Source organism: Prunus avium, chromosome 3, assembly GCF_965620075.1.
Source record: "Prunus avium chromosome 3, drPruAviu1.hap1.1, whole genome shotgun sequence".
Taxonomy (NCBI): Eukaryota; Viridiplantae; Streptophyta; class Magnoliopsida; order Rosales; family Rosaceae; genus Prunus; species Prunus avium.
In genome coordinates, this window is record NC_142286.1 from 6,497,756 (window position 1) to 6,517,730 (window position 19,975).

Here is a 19,975-nt window from a genome sequence, read left to right on the forward strand (position 1 = left end):
TTTTTTTTTCTTTTTTTCTGAGCAGCAGCATTTCTATTTTTCCATTCATATATTTATGTCAATTTCCAAAAAAGGCGCTTTATTGGGCGATGACTTTGGTTTTCATATTCTAGTATTTTGTTTGAATTTTTATTTTAGCCCACCTGTCTTGAATTTGACCAATTTGGTCAATTTTGCCTATTCCTCCTATGTGTGAATTATTATATATGAACCACGTGTGCGCCTTAACGGCAAAAATAGAAAGAAATTGTCAAAATAGTTAACATAGTATACACATGAACTAAATTGGCCAATTAAAAAACGCGGGGATCAAATTGGAAATCCGAACTAACCACAAGGGCTAGAACCCTGTCAAGGTTTTGAACACATGGGTCATCATCGTTGGTCGAATGATACAATTTCTTTTTCAAAAATAGTTTAATCCAAATCACACACCACCAACAGTCAAATTTCATTATATTTTTGCTTTCCGGCAACTGTTCTGCTAGCTTAAGAGAGTCGTGTGTGTTTCTTGCAAGATTCTGATTTGAAAGAAGTATATGTGTGCATATAGGCATATTCAAGCTCAACATGCTCATACAAGACTTACAGATTCTTCATGTATAACACGTGCTTGAAGAAAATACTCAAATTTCAGTAATTTAATTGAGTGATCAAATGATATCGGATTCAAGTGAATGAATATCTATAAAATAGACGGTTTGGATTAGTGAAATACAATGCATAGTGAACTCTACAAGAGTGTTATTTGAGAAATCCCTGAACTGAAGCTCTCTAATATTTATATATGATCACAGGAATATAAGAATCTTAAGGAACCCTGATTATATTTTTGTTTCTTGGTCCATAAAAAAAGTTCAACTTGGTCACGTTTATGATGAAATTCCACATTTTTTTTCATACCGAATGAATGGGCACGCATAAAGACAATGAAGTTGTGAGGTAGCTGCACGTTTGCACCAACAAGAGCACCTACTTATTCACACTTACTGTAAGCAATTTTTAGGGACCAAAACTCAGTCGCTGTAAAGTACAGTTTGCACCAACAGGGCACTCTCATGCTATGCTCTTGCTTGCTCTCCCTCTTCCAAAGAAGGGACAAATTAAACCCAATGATTAAGAGCATCAGATATACTCAGAATGTATGGAAGCTTGTTAATGCGTATAAGGGAGATGATTTTGGTACTTCAAAAGGTCGTCTTTCACGATTGTCTACGCTCACGAATATAAAGAGTGCATAAGGTTTTCAAAGGTTATATTTGAATTACCAAAATCATTACTCCATACATAACGCAACATGTACGATAACACGATAAAATTTATGAACAAAATAATCTCAGGTTCAAACTCCATCACCGATAGAGCTTATGCGTAGCAGCACATATATATTATATAGAATTCAAATTGAACGGCCCAAAACAATTTCTACTCGAGACATATAATATTTGTGCAAATCCCATATTTTAACATTATCTTGATATTAAGCACCGGTCAGCACCCCCAACTTTGCACTGGAAGGTCCAAAATTATAAAAACTTTATTAAAGAGAGAGCATGATCATTCATGCCACGAGACACATAGTATCACGTGTATATTATTATTTTATTATGGTTGTTGAAAGCCACAAGCCAGCGAGGCTTGCCACTTTTCCCAAACAACTTGCTCCGTTGCAATGGGTGGGTCCCAACAAGTTCAACTTGCGGTGGACGGGCGCAATTAAATGTGGGGTCCATAATGATCGGCGGTGATTGGGTGAAGGGTTTGGTCACGTGGCGAAAAGGGTTTAGACGGACCATACCACCTACCTCGACAGGTGAAGGCGCACAGTCCAACACGTAATCTCACCAAGTCCCCATATTTTGTTTAGAGACACGTCATTGTATCTTTCAATTTTGGTTCATACACAACAACACAACACAAGTGAATGGGGATAAATATTTCAATTGAGATTAGACCCGGCCCATGGGCCAATCTATTTAGCCCGTTTTGGGAGGCTCCATTCCATGACCCACGACCCTTACTCTTTACTCCTATGCTAATGCGTCGATTATAACAAAATCCCAAATTTGTAAGGGTTTGTAGCTTAGGTAGTTACATGCGTTGAGTCATCTATAGTGAGGGCTTTATAAATGGTATTATTTATTAACCGTTGAATCATGCTAACCAATTTGATCCAACAGCTAAGAAGAATGGCCTCACCAAAGGGCCATATATGGCCCTCACTATAGAATTCTTGTATGCGCATTTACCCCAACAACTCATGTTAGAAAAAGTTTTATGTAGTTTTATGATGAGTTCACAAACAATTTTAGGGTTGGCGGACTAACTTTGGTGGAGTCCACCACTATTAGAATGGTGTTGACTTGTGAACTATTTTTTTATTATTTAAATTTGTTTAGTGCATGATTTTATTGATTTTTTTTATGGGCAATTTTGGAGGCAAATACTATATCAGCTTGTAACTTGTGCATTATTTTAGTTCGGATATGTCTGCGGGCGCAACTAGGAGTCTAGGACACCAATCATGTTTGGAATTGTCAGTTTTTGCCTCACCAACTACCTTACCCTATATGTGACAAATTAAACAATGTCAATGTCAATGAATGACCAGAAACATTCTCAATGTCTATGTTTTTATATAGGAATAACAAACACTTGTTTGAAATCCTAAAAGATAAAACAGTTTGAAACTATCTCCTAACTCTAAGGAACAACTATTTGAATGAATACAAACTGGAGAAACTAACGGGCTAATATTATCTGTACAATGAATTCAAAATAAAGAGACTAACGGACTGGTACAAGTGGTTACAATCCTCTGATATGCCCCCTCAAGATGGAGCTCGAGATCGAAGTCCAATCTTGAATTTGAGATCCAGAAAACGAACACGATGCAGAGGCTTGGTAAGTGCATCTGCGAGCTGATCTGCGGAGGATACATGAGCAACCCGAAGGACACCGTTCTGTACCTGGTTCCTGATGAAGTGAAAGTCAACGGCAACATGTTTCATTCTGGAGTGAAACACGGGATTGGAACAGAGTTGTGTGGCTCCAACATTGTCGCAATAAATAACGGGACAGCAGGGCAGTTGAACACCAAGATCAGTGAGGAGATAGCAAAGCCAGTTGAGCTCAGCAGCTGCATTAGCTACTGACCTGTACTCAGCTTCAGTGGAAGACCTTGCAACAGATTTCTGCTTGTTAGAACTCCAGGAGACTGGAGTAGACCCAAGATAGGTGACATAAGCACTGGTGGATGAAAAATCATTCTTGTCACCTGCCCAGTCTGCGTCCGAATAGGCGTGGAGATTCAATGGGGACTGACGATGTAGTTGGAGACCTTCATTAATAGTGCCACAGAGATAACGTAAGAGACGTTTAACAAAGCTCCAATGATCGGTGGTTGGAGTGTGCATGTACTGAGCGAGTTTGTTAACCGCAAATGCAAGGTCTGGTCTTGTAATCAAGAGATATTGAAGGCTGCCAACAACTGTTCTGTACTCGGTGGGATCAGGTAAGGCAGAGCCTAACTTTAGCAACGGTGGGCTAGTCGGAATGGGAGTGAGCACAGGTTTGGCATCAGTCATATGAGTTCTAGCGAGAATGTCCAAAATGTAACGCCGTTGAGATAATAAAATACCGTGCTGATTGGGGATTACCTCCACACCCAAAAAATAAGACAGCTGGCCAAGATCCTTAATTGAAAACCGATTAGCAAGAACATCAACAAAGGAGTCAATCATCTTAGTGTTGTCTCCAGTGATGATTAAGTCATCCACATAGACAAGTAGATACATACGATGGCCAGCAATAGTGAGAACAAATAGAGAGGTATCTGCATGGGAATTTTTGAAGCCAGAATAAAGAAGAAAAGTGCGAAGTTCATGATACCATGCTCTCGGTGCTTGTTTGAGGCCATAGATGGCTTTTCGAAGTTTGCAGACATAAGATGGATGATCTTGATCAACAAAACCTGGGGGTTGTTGCATGTGGACGTGCTCGGAGAGGTGGCCTTGGAGGAAGGCATTGTTGACATCAAGTTGACGCAAAGACCAACCCCGAGATACAGCAAGACTGAGGACAACACGAACTGTTGTTGGTTTGACAACAGGGCTGAAAGTGTCTAGATAATCGACGCCTGGTCTTTGATGAAAGCCTTTTGCGACCAAACGTGCTTTGAACCTGTCAATAGAGCCATCAGAGTTACGTTTAATTCTAAAAACCCATTTACATCCAACTACATTTTGTGTAGAATCAGGTGGAACAAGTTCCCATGTCCCGTTTCTAACTAAAGCATCACACTCATCAGACATGGCTTTACGCCACTTTGGATCTTTAAGGGCAGTAGACACGGTGGTTGGTTCAAGGTCGTTGGATTTTGAGAGTTGAGTAAGAAGGTTCATTTTAGTGATGGGTTTATGAATGTGGTTCTTGGCTCGGGTGGTCATTGAGTGAGTTGGAAGGGGATGAGGGTCAGGTGGGTTAGGAGGTGACGTTGGGATTTGTGGTGAGGGGGTTGAATTGGTTGAGGATGTCAAGGAGGGTTGGTGTGAGTGGGGGGGCTGGTTTGTGTTGGGGAATGGAACCTGTACTGGAGTGGATGTTGGGGCTTCATTTAGAGGTTGCTGAGAGACGATGACTTCAGATGGCATAGTGAGTGGCGGCTGGGAAGAGGGTGAGAGAATTGTAGTTTCCAGGAAAGGTAATTGGTAGAGGTAAGTTTGAGAGGAGCTTGAGCAGCAACGTTGATGCTGATGAGAGTTTGATGTGTTGCATTGGTGTTTAGGATGGTTGCAGGTGCAGACTCGGTGGCCATGAGTGCTGAAGAACAGGGGAGACGATGAGAAATGGATCGGCTTAGACTCTGATACCATATCAGATTGAGGAAATCAACTCTGAATTTCATATACACTTTTCAGCAATTAAATACACATAGGAATAACAAACACTTGTTTGAAATCCTAAAAGATAAAACAGTTTGAAACTATCTCCTAACTCTAAGGAACAACTATTTGAATGAATACAAACTGGAGAAACTAACGGGCTAATATTATCTGTACAATGAATTCAAAATAAAGAGACTAACGGACTGGTACAAGTGGTTACAATCCTCTGATAAAACTAACCAAACACAAGCTAGATCATCCCTACATCTAGTGCAGCCCAAAATGGTGATGGCAACTAACCCATCAGTGACTAGTTTATGTGCTCGAGTATTACTATTTGTATCATCTCAACTATCACAATATGTTGTATCGCCTCTCTAATTGACATTAGTTTATATTCTCTATTACAAAGGAGCTACAACACGTAGTAAGTTGAGATAGTACGATTCTCTTTATAAACATGGTTCAAAGTAGAATTTTGGTGGTCTGCAAATTAGGTTAGGTATGGTTATGGGTACCTAATGGGCTTAGCTTAGGCGCACTGTACTTGTGTATGTATGTGTGAATCTACCATACTTATCCGTAATATGTCTCTGAAAGGGACAGACTTATGGTCTACTTAACACAAACTAATACTATAGCCCAGGTAGGATGTTTTTTTCCAACTCAAAATCTGTAATATAGCCCACCCTAGCCTCCCCATGACACCCTTTCAAACTCCTTCACGTAAAGTAAATTTAGCCAACCCATTTTAAAATTTTGAATATGTCCCTGCCAAAGCAACAACGTCTCAATTTCCAATAAGTGAAATACTCTATGTGGTTTACTCCGGTTTGGAAATTGCACAACTGCCCCCATCTATTTGAGATTCACTTCTTTTTGCAAACCAAATTTGACACAAACAATTACATTACTACTATGGGTTAAATACCTTTTTGATTACTGGGTTTTATATGAAAATTTAATTTGGTCATTGAGAAAAAAAAATTTAGCCAAATTAGTCCCTGTGTTTCCCAAAGTTTACAATTTACAGACATTCCGTTATCTTTTGTAAAATGCAGTTTTTATTTTTTTAGGAAGCACGTTCAATGTTCTTCCTCTAACTCAACAATGTTTTGTGCTATTAGGATTTAACAAATTGAGGGAAATTTTGGGTTGACATCAAAATTGTGAGGTATAAGGTCACATATTGGATGCTATATTGAAGCCTGAATTGATTGAATAAGAACCGTATTGTGATTTCGGATGGCAAGGAGACATAATCAAGGTGATTAGATTTCCCTCAATTATTTAAACCCTAATAGCAAAATATAACCTAACTCGTTGAGTTAGAGGAAGAAGATTGCAGGTGCTTCGTAATAAAAAATAAAAAAATAAATAAAAACTGCACTTAATGGAAGATTACGAAATGCCTATAAATTGAAAACTTTGGAAAACACAGTTATCAATTTGACTAAATTTTTTTTCTCAATGACCAAATTGAATTTTCGTGTAAAATTCAGTGACTCAAAAAAGTATTTAACCCTTACTAATATTGCTGCTCAATCTATGAGACGTGTGGATTTCTCATCTCGCTTTGACTTACGGCCCAAATTTGGGATAAGAGCGACTAGGCTACATAACCAGCAAAACTGCCATAAGGGTGGAAACAGCACATCCCACTTGACATTTGGACCAAACTGGGCCAGGAAACCAACTAAGATTTCTGTCTTTATGAGTGTGGGAGAGATACCCATTTCCACTTGGCTAAAGTAAGTCTCAATTTCAAATCCCACAAATCATATTTTGACGTATAACTCAGAATTACTATTTCTGAATGGATACGTATTGAAAATTTTCATAATTTGGTTTGCAAATAAAACTATTGATCTAGAAGATGTCCCAAATTTGAATCCTCATCGATTAACCATTGAAAAAAACAGTAGTTTTGAATTTATAATATCAAAGATGCCATTGTTTCAACAAAAAATTGATTATGAGATCCACCAACTCTTCCCTCCTTTATACCCCCTTTATAAAATTGATTATGTTGTCAAAAGATTGAAGACAATGAAGACAACAAAGCAAAGAGATACAACCACCCTTTCCTTGAAACATTCTCTCTTGGAATATGCATCTTTCACTTGCTTTGGACTTGTATTATCACCAAAGGCACAACTGGCTTAAATCCAGCAAAGCAATAGTAGCACAAAATTAACCCTCCAACAACCCCATCCTTGTAGACAGAGAAAACACAAGCAATTAGAAACCCTTTTGAAAACCAACTCATTTACTTGTCCTCTTGCAATTTCGGTTACTTCAAGGGAATTCTTTGTGTCATTGCAAGTTGCAACACATGCCTTTTCTAAGATTTCCCAAAAAGAAAGAAAATGACACCAAACCCACATGTTTTTTTTTTTTTTTGGGGTGTGTGGAAGCGGATAGAGCTTGTTGGACGCCATAAATGTCTTTAATTAATCAAGCTTTAGAGCTACATTTAAATTGTGATCTTGATAATGGACGGCGATGCTTTCGGCCCCTGAGGGAAGCCTCAACCTTTATTTTTGGGAATCTTTGGAGGTGCAAGTAATCCCTAGGTTTCTATGTTTTCTCCCTGTTCACGATAAGGTATAGGGGTGAGAATCAAGTTAGGTTGTGTCATGTTGTTGTTTAGTTTGTGTGAACTACTAATCAATTCTAACATGGCATGTTTAATTAATCGTGTTATATGATTCAATACTAATCTAACTCGTTTGTTGACCTACATAGATTATGCGAGTTTGATATACATTGTTGGCCAATTTCTTTTATTATTTTAAGCTTTTCGAGTTAGGAATTGTATAACATTATATGAGAGCATGCCGAACAGTAGTTTAACAATGGTACTCCCTAGAAAATTTAAAAAAAACCCAGTTGGTTTGGATGCTAATTAAATCCTAAAAAAGAATCGTATAATTATAAAAAGATTATATACAAGTACAACATAAAAAAATTATTCACTTTTTTTTCTTTGTATAGTACTAGTTAAAGTCTAAAACGAGTTTATCGTGCCAAAATCATTGTTATTGTTATGTTTAATCGTGTTTGTAATCATGTTTTTTATGAAATTCATGTCAAGTATGTATAATCAACTTACCTTACTATTTTCACGTTTAAATCAAGTTGTTCTATTATGTTGTTGAAAAATATTGTCCCTAGAAGAGAAAGAGAGTTGTTTACCATTCAAACTATTTGTTAACTACAATTAAGCATTCACACCCATCATTTTCTCTTATTTAACTATGATTAGGACTCTGTTATCGAAACAAACAAGCGTATTCCATGACTTATTCATGGAGTAGAAAATTTGATTGTACACTTTTCATTTTTCTGACTCATTCTTGTCTTCACATTAAAACCTGTTACAAATACAAAACTCGATCTCAATTATATTTCTATTGCGCATAAAAGGCTTCAATAGGTCATACAAGTTAGTTTTTCTTTTTGTCTTAAAATGAATGCAAGCATAGTTTTTTTTTTCTTTTCTAAAGAAATTTAAGGAATTATTGCATGTAAATTTTAATTTTGTGAAACTCTTATAAGTATCTTTTCAGCTGCTTATTAAAAAAAAACAAAAACCTAGAGAAACCAGTCCTTTCTCTATGATAATGAAAGATATATGTCAATCACAAGGTGTTGTGCAGTTGGCAAACTGCCACCTCTAATTTGCGGATTGCCTGGTGCCTCAATGGCAGGAAGGCATTATTTTAGTTTCACACCTCGTCGTATTTACCCCCCCCCCCCCCCAAAAAAAGATATATGTCACATTATTTTGGTTTCACACATCGAAGCACAATATTATGCAAAAGAAACAATATTCTTTTAGTGTTGAAAAAGATTTTAAATTCAAATTCCTTTACCTTACTGATAAGAAAAGAGAACACTTTATTGTAATAACAAATTTGAAAAACATATCGACATAAATATGGTGAATTAAGGCGATAAAAATATGATATCTCTAAATTACTCATTGCATATGTATAGGCATCTATCTAGCAAAACTTATCAATTCAATATATGTTTTTGTTCTTCTTTATTTCTTATGATAATAAAGCAGAGTACAAAAATATTGAGGAGGCTAATTATCCCATCAAGATCACTTTCAAATACATGTCCCACTAAAATTGAAACTCTTATGCATCTAACTGTCATCAATCTTCTAGAATTCAAACTTTCAAATGTAACGGCTACATTGTGACAAAAATGATGACTCTCCTCAAGGCGACGAAGTTGACAAACAAACGTTTAGGCAGCTAAGCTTAATTATATTATAGTGATAACAAAAGGAAAAATAAAAAGTAATGAATTTGAAATATTGCCATTGTTTCCAACTCCCCAAAAATAATAAAAAAATAAAAAATGGTAGGAAGTTGGACTTTCCTCCTAGAATTTGATTGGGAAAGGTAATATTTTTTTTTATGGGAAGTTATAATCAGTGTCAGATCAAAAGGGAAAAATCCAAAGGGGGTTAAAGAATACTCGTAGATTTCTTTTCTTTTGAGGGTTGGTGGCTGCAAAAGTCCATAGAAACAAACAAGGGACCAGTAAACAGTAAACACAGATTCCTATGGAGGAAGAAGCTGCCTGCATTTTGGATTCTTTACAGTTTTACATAGCCAACCAAAAGAAAAGATAAATAAATGGAGGGTGAGAGGATTTTTTAACACAAGAATTGGGATTCAAATCAAACATACTGTTGGTTTAGAGGATGAAATTAATTATTTGGGGTCCTCCTGTCTACCTAGTTGCAAAGGAATAATGGTACTAGTAATGGTTAGAGGTTCGGAACACCCGGGCACTTTATGAATATTTGTATAAACCCCCTCCCCTCAATCGCTTATACTAAAAAAAAACACACAAATTCTCCAAACTTAAGAAAAATATATAAATCTTCAATTAATATTTCATAAAATCAAATCAAATCTTCAAATAAAAATATATCAATCTCCCTTTCCATGTTATCATCCATTCAATTTCCATTGATGTCCACTAGGATGCTTCAACTTTCAAATACTTGAGTTTGACACTAAAACGACCTAATATTCAAAGAAGAAAACGACCGCATATTAAGAATCTAATTGCTCATCATTAACCTGTCGATAAATAAAACCAAAACAAACCATCCCTATAAATTTCATCAACTCAAATCACATTGGAATTGTACACCATTTGTAGGCCACCCGATTCTTCAACTTGCTCAGGGAAGTGACATATGCACTTTAAAACAAAAGTAGTTTTCTATAATATACATACTCTAAATGCATTCATAAGTGCGACAGAAGTTACTTTTGAACTGCATCCGTAAAACTCAGTACGTTTTAAGACACGGTGAGTAAATGTAGTACACATAACAAATAAAAAGTTATGTTAGGTTGGTTGGTGCCTGTGCTGATAGACTATTGACAGTTTTTTTTTTTTCTTAATGAATAATTATGAATGATATTTAATTAGCATGATCAGATTCTGACAAGAATTTTACAACTCATTTTTACTTTTTTTATTTTATAAATATTTAAAATATGATGATTGCTAGCCTGGTTGGTTGGAGAGGAGGACAACAGGAGGCAAAGTATTCCGTTGTGAAAGTTTCCCTCTCCCTCCACACAATTTTTCAGAGACAGAGACAGATAAAGTGATTCTTTCATTTCCCTTAAATTTTAGGAATCTGTTTGTCTAATTTTCTGCTTGGAAAGTGACATGGAGGGGGCCCAGCCACACATCAGCACCTTAATTGGAGTGACAGGATGACTCAAATTTCATGATTTTGCATCTTCCTTTATGTCCCATTTTCATGTCCAAGTCCCCTCCCTTTTGTCCCATGCTTCAGTGTGAGAAAAAGATTCATTGCTTTCTCACTCATCAAAGAATTCAAACTGCATACAAATAGGATGAGAATTGAGCACAAACACTAAACTAGGGCAATTTAATTTACCTCGTTTAGAGACGGATAAGGTGTGGCTTCTTATAAAAGTACTGTTCATCACAAGAGTTTGATTCTCCACTCTCTTTGCGTCTATTTAACTCTTCTTTTATATATCATTATAGTTTCAGTGACAAAATGCGTACTTTGCATTCATGATAAGAGTTTGATTCTCACCCTATTTGTCTCTCATACTTCAAAATGTCAAACTACTTGCTTCACACATCCATGATAAAAATTTGACTCTCACCCTTCTTACCTTTTCATTTAAGAGTGAATTCCCAAGAACGACCGAATGTGGCCAACGGGGTCTAGCCTAATGGAAAAAGACCTTAACTTGCATACCAGTAGTCTCAAGTTAGAACTCTCATAACATCTTGATAGTGTGTGTGTGTGAAACCCACGCTCTTTAGACCATGAAACTTAAAAATTACAGATTCTATTTTATCCAACAAAGCCTTAACTGCCGTCTCCACTACTAACATTACACCACTGAGTTATACCAAGCATTCTTATTGCCCAATAGAGGAATAAATATTTTTGTAACCCTTGAAAAAAAATTCTTTTAATTTTTTAATTTTTTAATTTTTTTAATTTTGGAGGGTTTAGTGTTTAAAGTAGCTAATCATAGATAGCTTTTCAAAAGAGATTGGGTGTCTTGGTGCATTACAACTTGGAACAGTCGGGCCATTTCGCAATTTAAAAATATAATATACTTAATTTGCATGAATTTATTAATTATTACTTTTTTATTATTTATTTATAATTCTTCACCATTTGTGTGGAGGCCTTGACCTCCATTTTCTTGTTTCATACACAAACCTTTCTGTTAATATATGTATAAATAAATAAATAAAAATTAATTATTAATTAGTTTATATATAATGCACATTCGAAGCTTATGGAATCGCGCCTTGACCGGCGTTGCAGTTGTAAAGTCAAAGATCAATACATTCAACCCTTTGTGAAATTGTGACTTCGTCTACGACTCTTCATTAATTTCTTTTAATTAATTAATTTTTTTTGGGTGATAAGTTGTTTAATCTTTTGCTTCTTTTCCACATTTCAAAATTTTCTTGTCAGCTTTTAGATCTAATGCCAGTCTTCTTTTTAAGTTTTCCAAATTGTATTATTCTTTCATTGAGATTTGTAATTCTGTTTTTATTTATATATATTTTTAAGTAGATTAACCCACCTACTTTTCAATTAGGGGATTAAACAAGAGTGCTGCTAAACGAACCCTAAAATTAACTGAGTACACCCTATGATCTAAGTACACCCTAATATTTTAATTAAAATGTAAAATTAACTAAGTACACCCTATAGAACTACCAAAAATACCCATGGTACACCATAATACTTGTAGCATTATTTAATAGTTGATTTTCAGCTTGATTTTTTTAATAGTGTTTATAAATCTTTGACTTTTCATATGGATTTATGCTTCTACTAAAATTGTTGACACTTTTTTTGCAATTCCAAGTTCTTGCAATCACCACCTCTTTCGTTAATAGTGATTTTTTATGCATGTTTCAGTTATATACTACTATGCTACTGTGAAATTTATTTGTTCTCAACTTTCCCAACCTCTCTAGATGGACTATTCATAGTTGGAAACCAATAACTTGTATGTTGTACGTGAATGTATTGGTGTAAAGTGAATAAGAACAAGTGAAAATTGATACAACTGGAATCTACTGTCATGGGGAAGCTAGGATCTCCTCCCTTCGATAAAGAACCAGTCTCTGTGCTCATCAATATCTCTCATTTATGCACACAGAGACACTGAAAACTACTCAATAAATATAGGGTCACCAATAATGTCACCAATATGATGCTTCACAAAACTACTCAATAAATATAGGGTCATTATCATAAGGGTCTGCTACACCAGCTTCATATCTAAATTGACGTATACGATCCTGATATGGCGTAAGCCAATCTGATGCAGTTATGGTTGCACATCTCAACCAACGCTCATCAACTGGTGGCATAGGGTGTTGACCTTCCAAATAAACCTGTAAAATAAAAAATAAAAAAATAAATCAAGTTATGTGAAAAAAAATAGTAAACAAACATATATATATATATATATATATGCATAAACAGCTTAATCGTTTTACCTTAATCCAGTGATTATGGTTAACAAATCCAATCGAAATCTCACGGCGATAGATAGAATCCAATGGAGCAGTCTCATATGGAAAAAATGTAAGTGATTGATGCACTGACCAAGTCATGAGGATTACATTATAACAAGATGCAATGAGGTGTCCCATATCTGGTATAGTCATCCACCTATCTTGAAGTGGGAAGTCCTCAAAATAGTCCAACATATACTCAATATGTTGTACCCGCTCCTTACCATTTAATATTAACTCGTATATGACAGATTCTTTCCTCAACTCCTTCAACAAGTCTTTGCGTACTTTGCGCCAAGCATTGTCACCAAATCCCATCAATGATCCAATGGCTCTAAAACCACAATTACCATCACTCTTAACATCTTGTGCCCCTCTAATATGTATCAACATATGTTTAGGAAACCACTTGTTAAACTCTGGTGTTAAGCAAGAGTCATCTACAATGGGTTTAGGCCTATAGATCTGCATATTACAATTACACCCAAATTACAATATAAACAACAATATACAAATTTAATATTGTAACTACTTACAGGTAGCTTCGAAGGCCGCTTCTTTGGATTCACATATGGCAATGGTTGTGTCTCACTATTGAATACTGATTGCTTTTGGGGTATGGTCTTTGGCTTCTTACGTGGCGGTCTTGTAATAACTTTGTCAGTCGAGTGTGCACTATCTTGACCAAATAAGACAACCTCAAAAGCAGAAGGCAAACGTCGAGTAGATGTGTCAATTTTTGGACGACCTTTTGTTTTAATCTTCAGCTGGGGTTGTGTAAGCGTGGTAGATGCGGGATTCATAATCTCTTGTAACTTCATACTAACATGTCTCTTTGTCTCAGAACTACAACTTTGAAACCACTTCACAAATAATTCTAACTGTGCATTTTCTGGAGGATTGTTCGGTGTAGCAATAGGTCGGGGCTCCAAAAAATCTAACTTCCTCCAACGAGGATGAATACAATCAAGTGGAATGGGTCTATGAGTCCGTTTGAACTCTTGCATCTCATGTGCACATGGTAATCCGTGTGTGTGTTTTATTATGCAACCACATGATATCGGATCAACCCCAATATAATCTAACCGCTTTAGCTCAACCATAATATTATCCAAGGCAGAAATAGATACAAAACCAATCAACTCCTTGAAGTCTTCTTTCATGCAGTCATGTTGCACAAATGACAGACTCTTCTCAAATGATGCTTTTATCTCAGTGTGTTGCAATTCTATTAAAGGATGAATTTTGTCCCATGATGTGCCAAATGTACACATGCTATTACCAAGTTGTTTCTTCAGCTTTGCATGTGCAGTCTCCGCCCTGTATATTGTATGCTATATAAATATTAACTGAAAATCAACAATAAATACCTATTTGATGTTGTATTCCCAAAATGCATACATGTGTTCGTCCAAGCAGCAACAAATCTTTCTTTATAGGGAATCAACCATGTCTCCTTCACATAGTTGATGATAGAATTGTGATCTTTGAAGTTGGTCTGCAAGGCCAGTAGATGTCTTTCATACTCGGCTTCTGTATTTGATGAAACAAGCATATTCCATGAAATTAAAAATTTGTCTGAACTAGCTTTGTCTTCAAATACATTTTTGCACTTTCCTAAGACTCCCTTATTAATATGCCATGTACATAATAAATGTCGAACACCTGGAAAGACTTCATGGAGTGCATTCATGAGAGCTAACTCTCTATCTGTGACAATAACACTTGGAATCGAATTATCATCCATAACACTCCTTAATCTAGCCAATGCCCATTTGTAGTTGTCTTCTTTCTCAGCACTAAGATAAACAAATGCAATTGAGAATGTGAGATGTGTAGACGTCACCCCCACAATCTCCAAAAGTGGATAGCGAAACCTGTTTGTCTTATATGTGCAATCCATAATCAAAATATGAGGAAATGCGTGCAGTAGCTTAATACTTATAGGGTGAGCATAAAACAAATCACTTACAATATTAGCGGTACCATAGCTTCTATGCCACTCTACATACTCATGGGCAAACAACTTTCGTAGCAATACCTGCATCTCTGACATACCTGCTTTCTCAATCACCCTATTTTTTTGTCTGGCATTGTAGATTGTCTTCATTGTGGTCACATTCAACCTATCTCTATGTTTAAGAGTATATAATATATCCTTTGGCCTAGCCAAACTCTTAGACATGTCAACCACTAGTAAATTCTCTTCCACAGTTAATCTCCCTGCATATGAATGCCCTTCCATATTTAGTGCTGCAGGATGGTTATGAACTCCACAGACAACCTCAAGTTGCCATGCATCTCCAGGACCACAGTTCACACCCTTCAATGAAAAGGGGCAACCACACTTCTTCGTGCCAGTAGACTTCACACTTTTTTTCTTTGGAGGGTTTGAACTTTGATCAAGCTTATGTATTGTCTTGCTATCTGATTCCACAACTTTTTTTTTCCTAAATTGGCCACCCCTCTCACAACAAAATAGAATTCGACCGGTCTTGAATTTACCAGATCCTCCAATATCAGACCTTTTAATGATAATCACAAAGCCATTCTTTTTCCCTTGTTCACGAGTCCATCTTATTAATGCATCACGACTAACAAATATCTGTAAAATCACTAATAATTAAATTAATGTATGCAATTATAAAATAAATATATAAATATTCATTAATTTACCTCATTTGTGATAAATTCGTTTCTGTAGTCTAAAACACATTGTTTATTGATGTCGGTGTCTTGCTTAGATACATCTTCTGGATGCTATAAAAAAAAAACCTCATATTTGTCATTTTTCAGTACACATGCTTTAGCCTAAACCAAAAAAAAAAAAAAAAAAAAATCAAAATTAATACCTCTTTTGATGACTTCCTCGAAATGTATGAAGCATCCATTCCAAAATTTCCAAGTTAATACCTCTTTTGATGACTTCCTTGAAAAAAAAAATCAAAGTTAATACCTCTTTTGTTGATGATCCTATTAATGTTGCTTTTATTTTGATGTATGCTACATAAAACTGGAATAATATCTCTGCAATGTACTAATAAGAGGCCAAAAGCAATATGCACAAATTCTATTTTGACGTGCATGAATAAGCCACCACAGTAGGGTCAGAGTTTTTCATTCATGTTGTTAGCGAACTAGGCAAAAGCAATATGCATAAATTCTATTTTTACAATATATAAGTCAATTCACCAGAATATTATTTTGACAACTTACTCGATTGAAATTATCGTGTCTCTTGTCAGGAATTCAATGATTAATCAGGCCTTCACATAATCTCCACCGTTGTGCTTCCTTTTGGATTGCGAGAAGAAGCAGATTTGAGCCCAAGTCTTCTTCTGCTGAGGTGCTGAGCAGGTTGTGCTTTAATTTCTCTTTTCACAACAAGCTCAGTCATGTATTCAACAACAGCAAGTACAGTTAGCCTTGAGATAAAACCTGCAGGACGTACCTATTGTAATGCCTCTATTCTTCTCTCTTCAAGAGTAATCTCTTGATTAGGGTTGAATACAGTTAGTAGGTGTTGTGTAGATACAGCTGCACCAAAATGGATTCAGTTGCATCCTCAACTTGTGATACTCGCAAGTGCACGAGCCGTTTGGTAGTATAGCATATGTAAGTGCGAGGTCGATCCCACGAGGATTGGTGATTGAATGATCCAATTCATTTTCCCTATACAAAACAGAAACAAAAACAAAGAACATGAAAGAAGGAAAAAAGAAAATAAGAAAGTAACTCAAGCAAATAAGTTCCCAAGTTCAATTAGATTAATGGATTGATTCTAGCTAAAGTATGGTTAAGCCATGGTGTGTGGTCATAACCTTGTGTTCCTAATTCCCTAATTTGATCATTTGTTGTCTAACCTAAAATTAAGCATTAGGAACTCATTAAGCATAGAAGAACAATTTAAACAACCAAGCATGTATCTAATCCCTGTTGTCGAATGTCCATACATACTCTTCCTATTCATAGTTCAATTCGAATTAAAGCATGGTGTCTACTCTTAATTCAAACCAAGATAGCTAACATGCAAGCCTAAATGGTGATCAATCATTCAAACTAGCATATTAACTTATAAGCATAATGAATAAGAACAAAAACCATAATTGAAACTTGGAAACTAATCAAACTTGAAACTAAAGAAAAGAATTTACATAATGAAAAGTAAAGTGGAACTAAGAAAAACTTAAGGAGAATTTCAGCACAAAGATCTCATTATAACAATTGAAAACTAGAAAGGAAAACTAAGAGAATTTGAGGGAGAGAAGGGAAGGGAGCTCTAGAGAAGTGTTTGAGAGCTCCCCCCCTTGGGGTGTGTTTACAAGCTTGGGAAACCTCACTATATATAGGCCTAAGGAAGCTGAAAATCTGAATTAAGTATGGCTAATGCATACAACACTTGTTTTATAAAATCTGAAATGGTTGATGCACTTCACTAATGCATACAACACTTCCATTATAAAATCTGAAATGGTTGATGCACTTCACTAATAAATCCCACCAGCAGCCCTAGCTCATCTTCATGTCACCATGACCAAGCTTCCAACCAGAAATAATAGCTCATCCTGAGGTCAGCATGACCAGCAACTTCAAGGGCTTACGAATTGGGCTTCCCTTAAGCAAATTAAGACTTTAAGCACTCAAACTTGAAGTTCAGAATGTCTTCTTTCCAGCCATATATCATTTGGGCCAATCCAAGGTCGGAGGAGGAAGTTAAGGCCAAAACAAATTGCTAACTCATTTTGCGCGCTGATAAAATCCATCCTGAGCATGGCTCTGTGTTTGCTAGGTAACAGACTCCATATTTATCCAATGGGGCTGAATTTTGGATATGTTATATTACACACCCATTGGAACAACTTTCATGAAGAATGTGGCCTCATCCGAGCTATGTAGATTGCTGAAACAAAGCTTGCAATATGACCTACGAAACTGGGCTGGCAGGGGACTGTAGCCAAAATTGAGTTTGTCTTTAAGCTCTTCATCCATTCATCCAAATTAGGCCCTAACATGCATGGATTGCATCATTTACTATCCAAAGCCCTCATTATTACCTAAAGCTCAATGAACTGAAAGATAAACACAAAAAGGATTAAAAGCACAAGTTTAACTCAAAAACATAACCAAATCATAAGCTAGAAGGGTACAAAATGATATGTAAATATGCACCGATCAGTAGGGTGTACTTATTAAAATTATATTTGTTTCAGAATTCTATATATCCTTTTTGGTCATTTTATATTAGGGTAAATCAGTAATTCAATATATACTTTTGTAGTAGGGTGTACTCAGTTAATTTTAGGGTTCGTTTAGCAGCACTCTTAAACAAAACTACTTTAAAATCTTCTCATAAAAATCCCAAATTTTATTTTGTTTTTTTAAAGATTCCCGAATTGTAAGTTACTTATATAGCTAACACATTTGAAAAAGAATGACAGTTCGACTATTTTCATTTATATTTAGACACACAACATTGACCCTAGCGTTCCTAGTAAGTGGCCTCATCATAACATTCATTAATTGATATGACATTATACATCAGTTGCCACATAAGGTGGTCAGCTAAAGTGGTCAATATTATGTGTCTAAATAGCATTACTCTTGACGAATATGCTAAAGTAACTCTCTACATTATAAAATTAAATTTTAAAGTGCGATTGGCTGGTAAGTAGGAATGACTTGTTGAAATAAAAAAGGAGTTTATAGAGCTCAAATATAGCATAATTATGGATGTGAAAATAATGTTGTGTAATAATGATCATAATTTGATTTCCCCCCAACCAGACGAACACAAGTTGAATCAGCATGTCATCCAATATCATTGAGAGGGTTTGATTTGAAAAGAAAGCATATTATCTCTTGAATACTTTTTCTTTTTCCAACTAACCATCCATGTTAATTTTGAAAAGAAAGCACAAGGAGTTAATCCACCAATTAAATTTAAAATGGTATCAACCAATTATTTAAATTATATTCAAAGAATCACTTTCATGTCGATGTGGGGAGCATTTCATGTAGTTGTTGTAACTTGTAAGTTGAAAGTTGACAAAAAAATAAGGAAAGTAAAAGCTGGTGGCTGACGTGCTTAGTAGCAGTAGTTACCTCCCTCTGCAAACGTACTAACGCTTCCCTTGGACTATTGCGCCCAAAAAGAATCCGATAAAAACAAGCCCGAAACGTTTTGGTTTTCGGGTGTCAGACGAGAAAAACTTGTATGGCACGGGGATAATATTATTTCATAAATTACATTCTGTTAAGTGTAATTTTTTTTTTTTACATAAAAGAATATAATTGGATGAGTGCTATCTCCGTGCTATGCAGTGTTTCTCATTTCGGAGAAGAAGGGTGTTAAATTAAATTAAACTGAAACAGTGTCGTATCCGGCGGGCAATCCCGGAATGCCATGTGGCGGGCAGGAAGAGCAGGCAGAGGGACAAGGTGGGGCCCAGTGGAGGGCTTTTCTTTAAATATCATAGGGTAGGAAGGGGGGAGTGAGAGTGACGTGACGTGGAGGGGCGAGTAAGGGGGTGCTTTGAAGGTTGTGGTGTTTTTAGATTTCTGGTCCCGACCACGATGCTCTACAGTCCACCGTCTAACGGTCACGTTCTTGAGCTTCGCGCCCAGCAAGAAAATACCCAAGTTGCCAACTACGTGACCAAATTCCTCTCATTTCCCACTTTGTCCCTCAATTAATGAAGTCCTGTGCCTTTAATTTTTTTTATTTTAATAATTTAATAATTTAATAATTTACTTTTTCCAATTATTTTAAAAAATTATTTCTAAGTCGGGTTTTGGTGTTTTAAATTTCGATTTTTATTTTTTATATAATGTTAAACTATTCCAAGTGAAGCTAGATTTTGGTTTATACATTAGAAAATTATAATAAGTTGTACCTAGTACTTATCATTTTCCTTATATTTTTTTACCTAAAAAGATATTCATTTCACACTATTGTCTGGGTATTTAGGCTTTGTGAGGAATTAGTTAGGCTTTTGAGTCGTAGCATTTTA

At 35.8% G+C, this 19,975-nt stretch overlaps 1 protein-coding gene across 1 annotated transcript; it reads right to left on the reverse strand.

Moving 5' to 3' along the window:
* Positions 1-12,671: 12,671 nt before the first annotated feature.
* On the reverse strand, positions 12,672-15,856 carry LOC110760103 (uncharacterized). Its single transcript, XM_088250501.1, has 6 exons — positions 15,818-15,856; positions 15,642-15,725; positions 14,336-15,570; positions 13,502-14,285; positions 12,948-13,430; positions 12,672-12,842 (listed from the first exon to the last, which is right to left on the reverse strand). Exons 1-6 carry the CDS (start codon positions 15,854-15,856, stop codon positions 12,672-12,674), a joined length of 2,796 nt encoding a protein of 931 aa, XP_088106627.1.
* Positions 15,857-19,975: the final 4,119 nt, after the last annotated feature.

Coding starts and splice junctions, on each gene's coding strand:
- LOC110760103 (XM_088250501.1), bottom strand. CDS start 15,856: ATGGATGCTTCATACATTTCGAGGAAGTCATCAAAAGAG. Junction 15,571..15,641: donor ACGAATTTATCACAAATGAG/GTAAATTAATGA, acceptor GTGATTTTACAG/ATATTTGTTAGTCGTGATGC. Junction 14,286..14,335: donor GGGAATACAACATCAAATAG/GTATTTATTGTT, acceptor TACAATATACAG/GGCGGAGACTGCACATGCAA.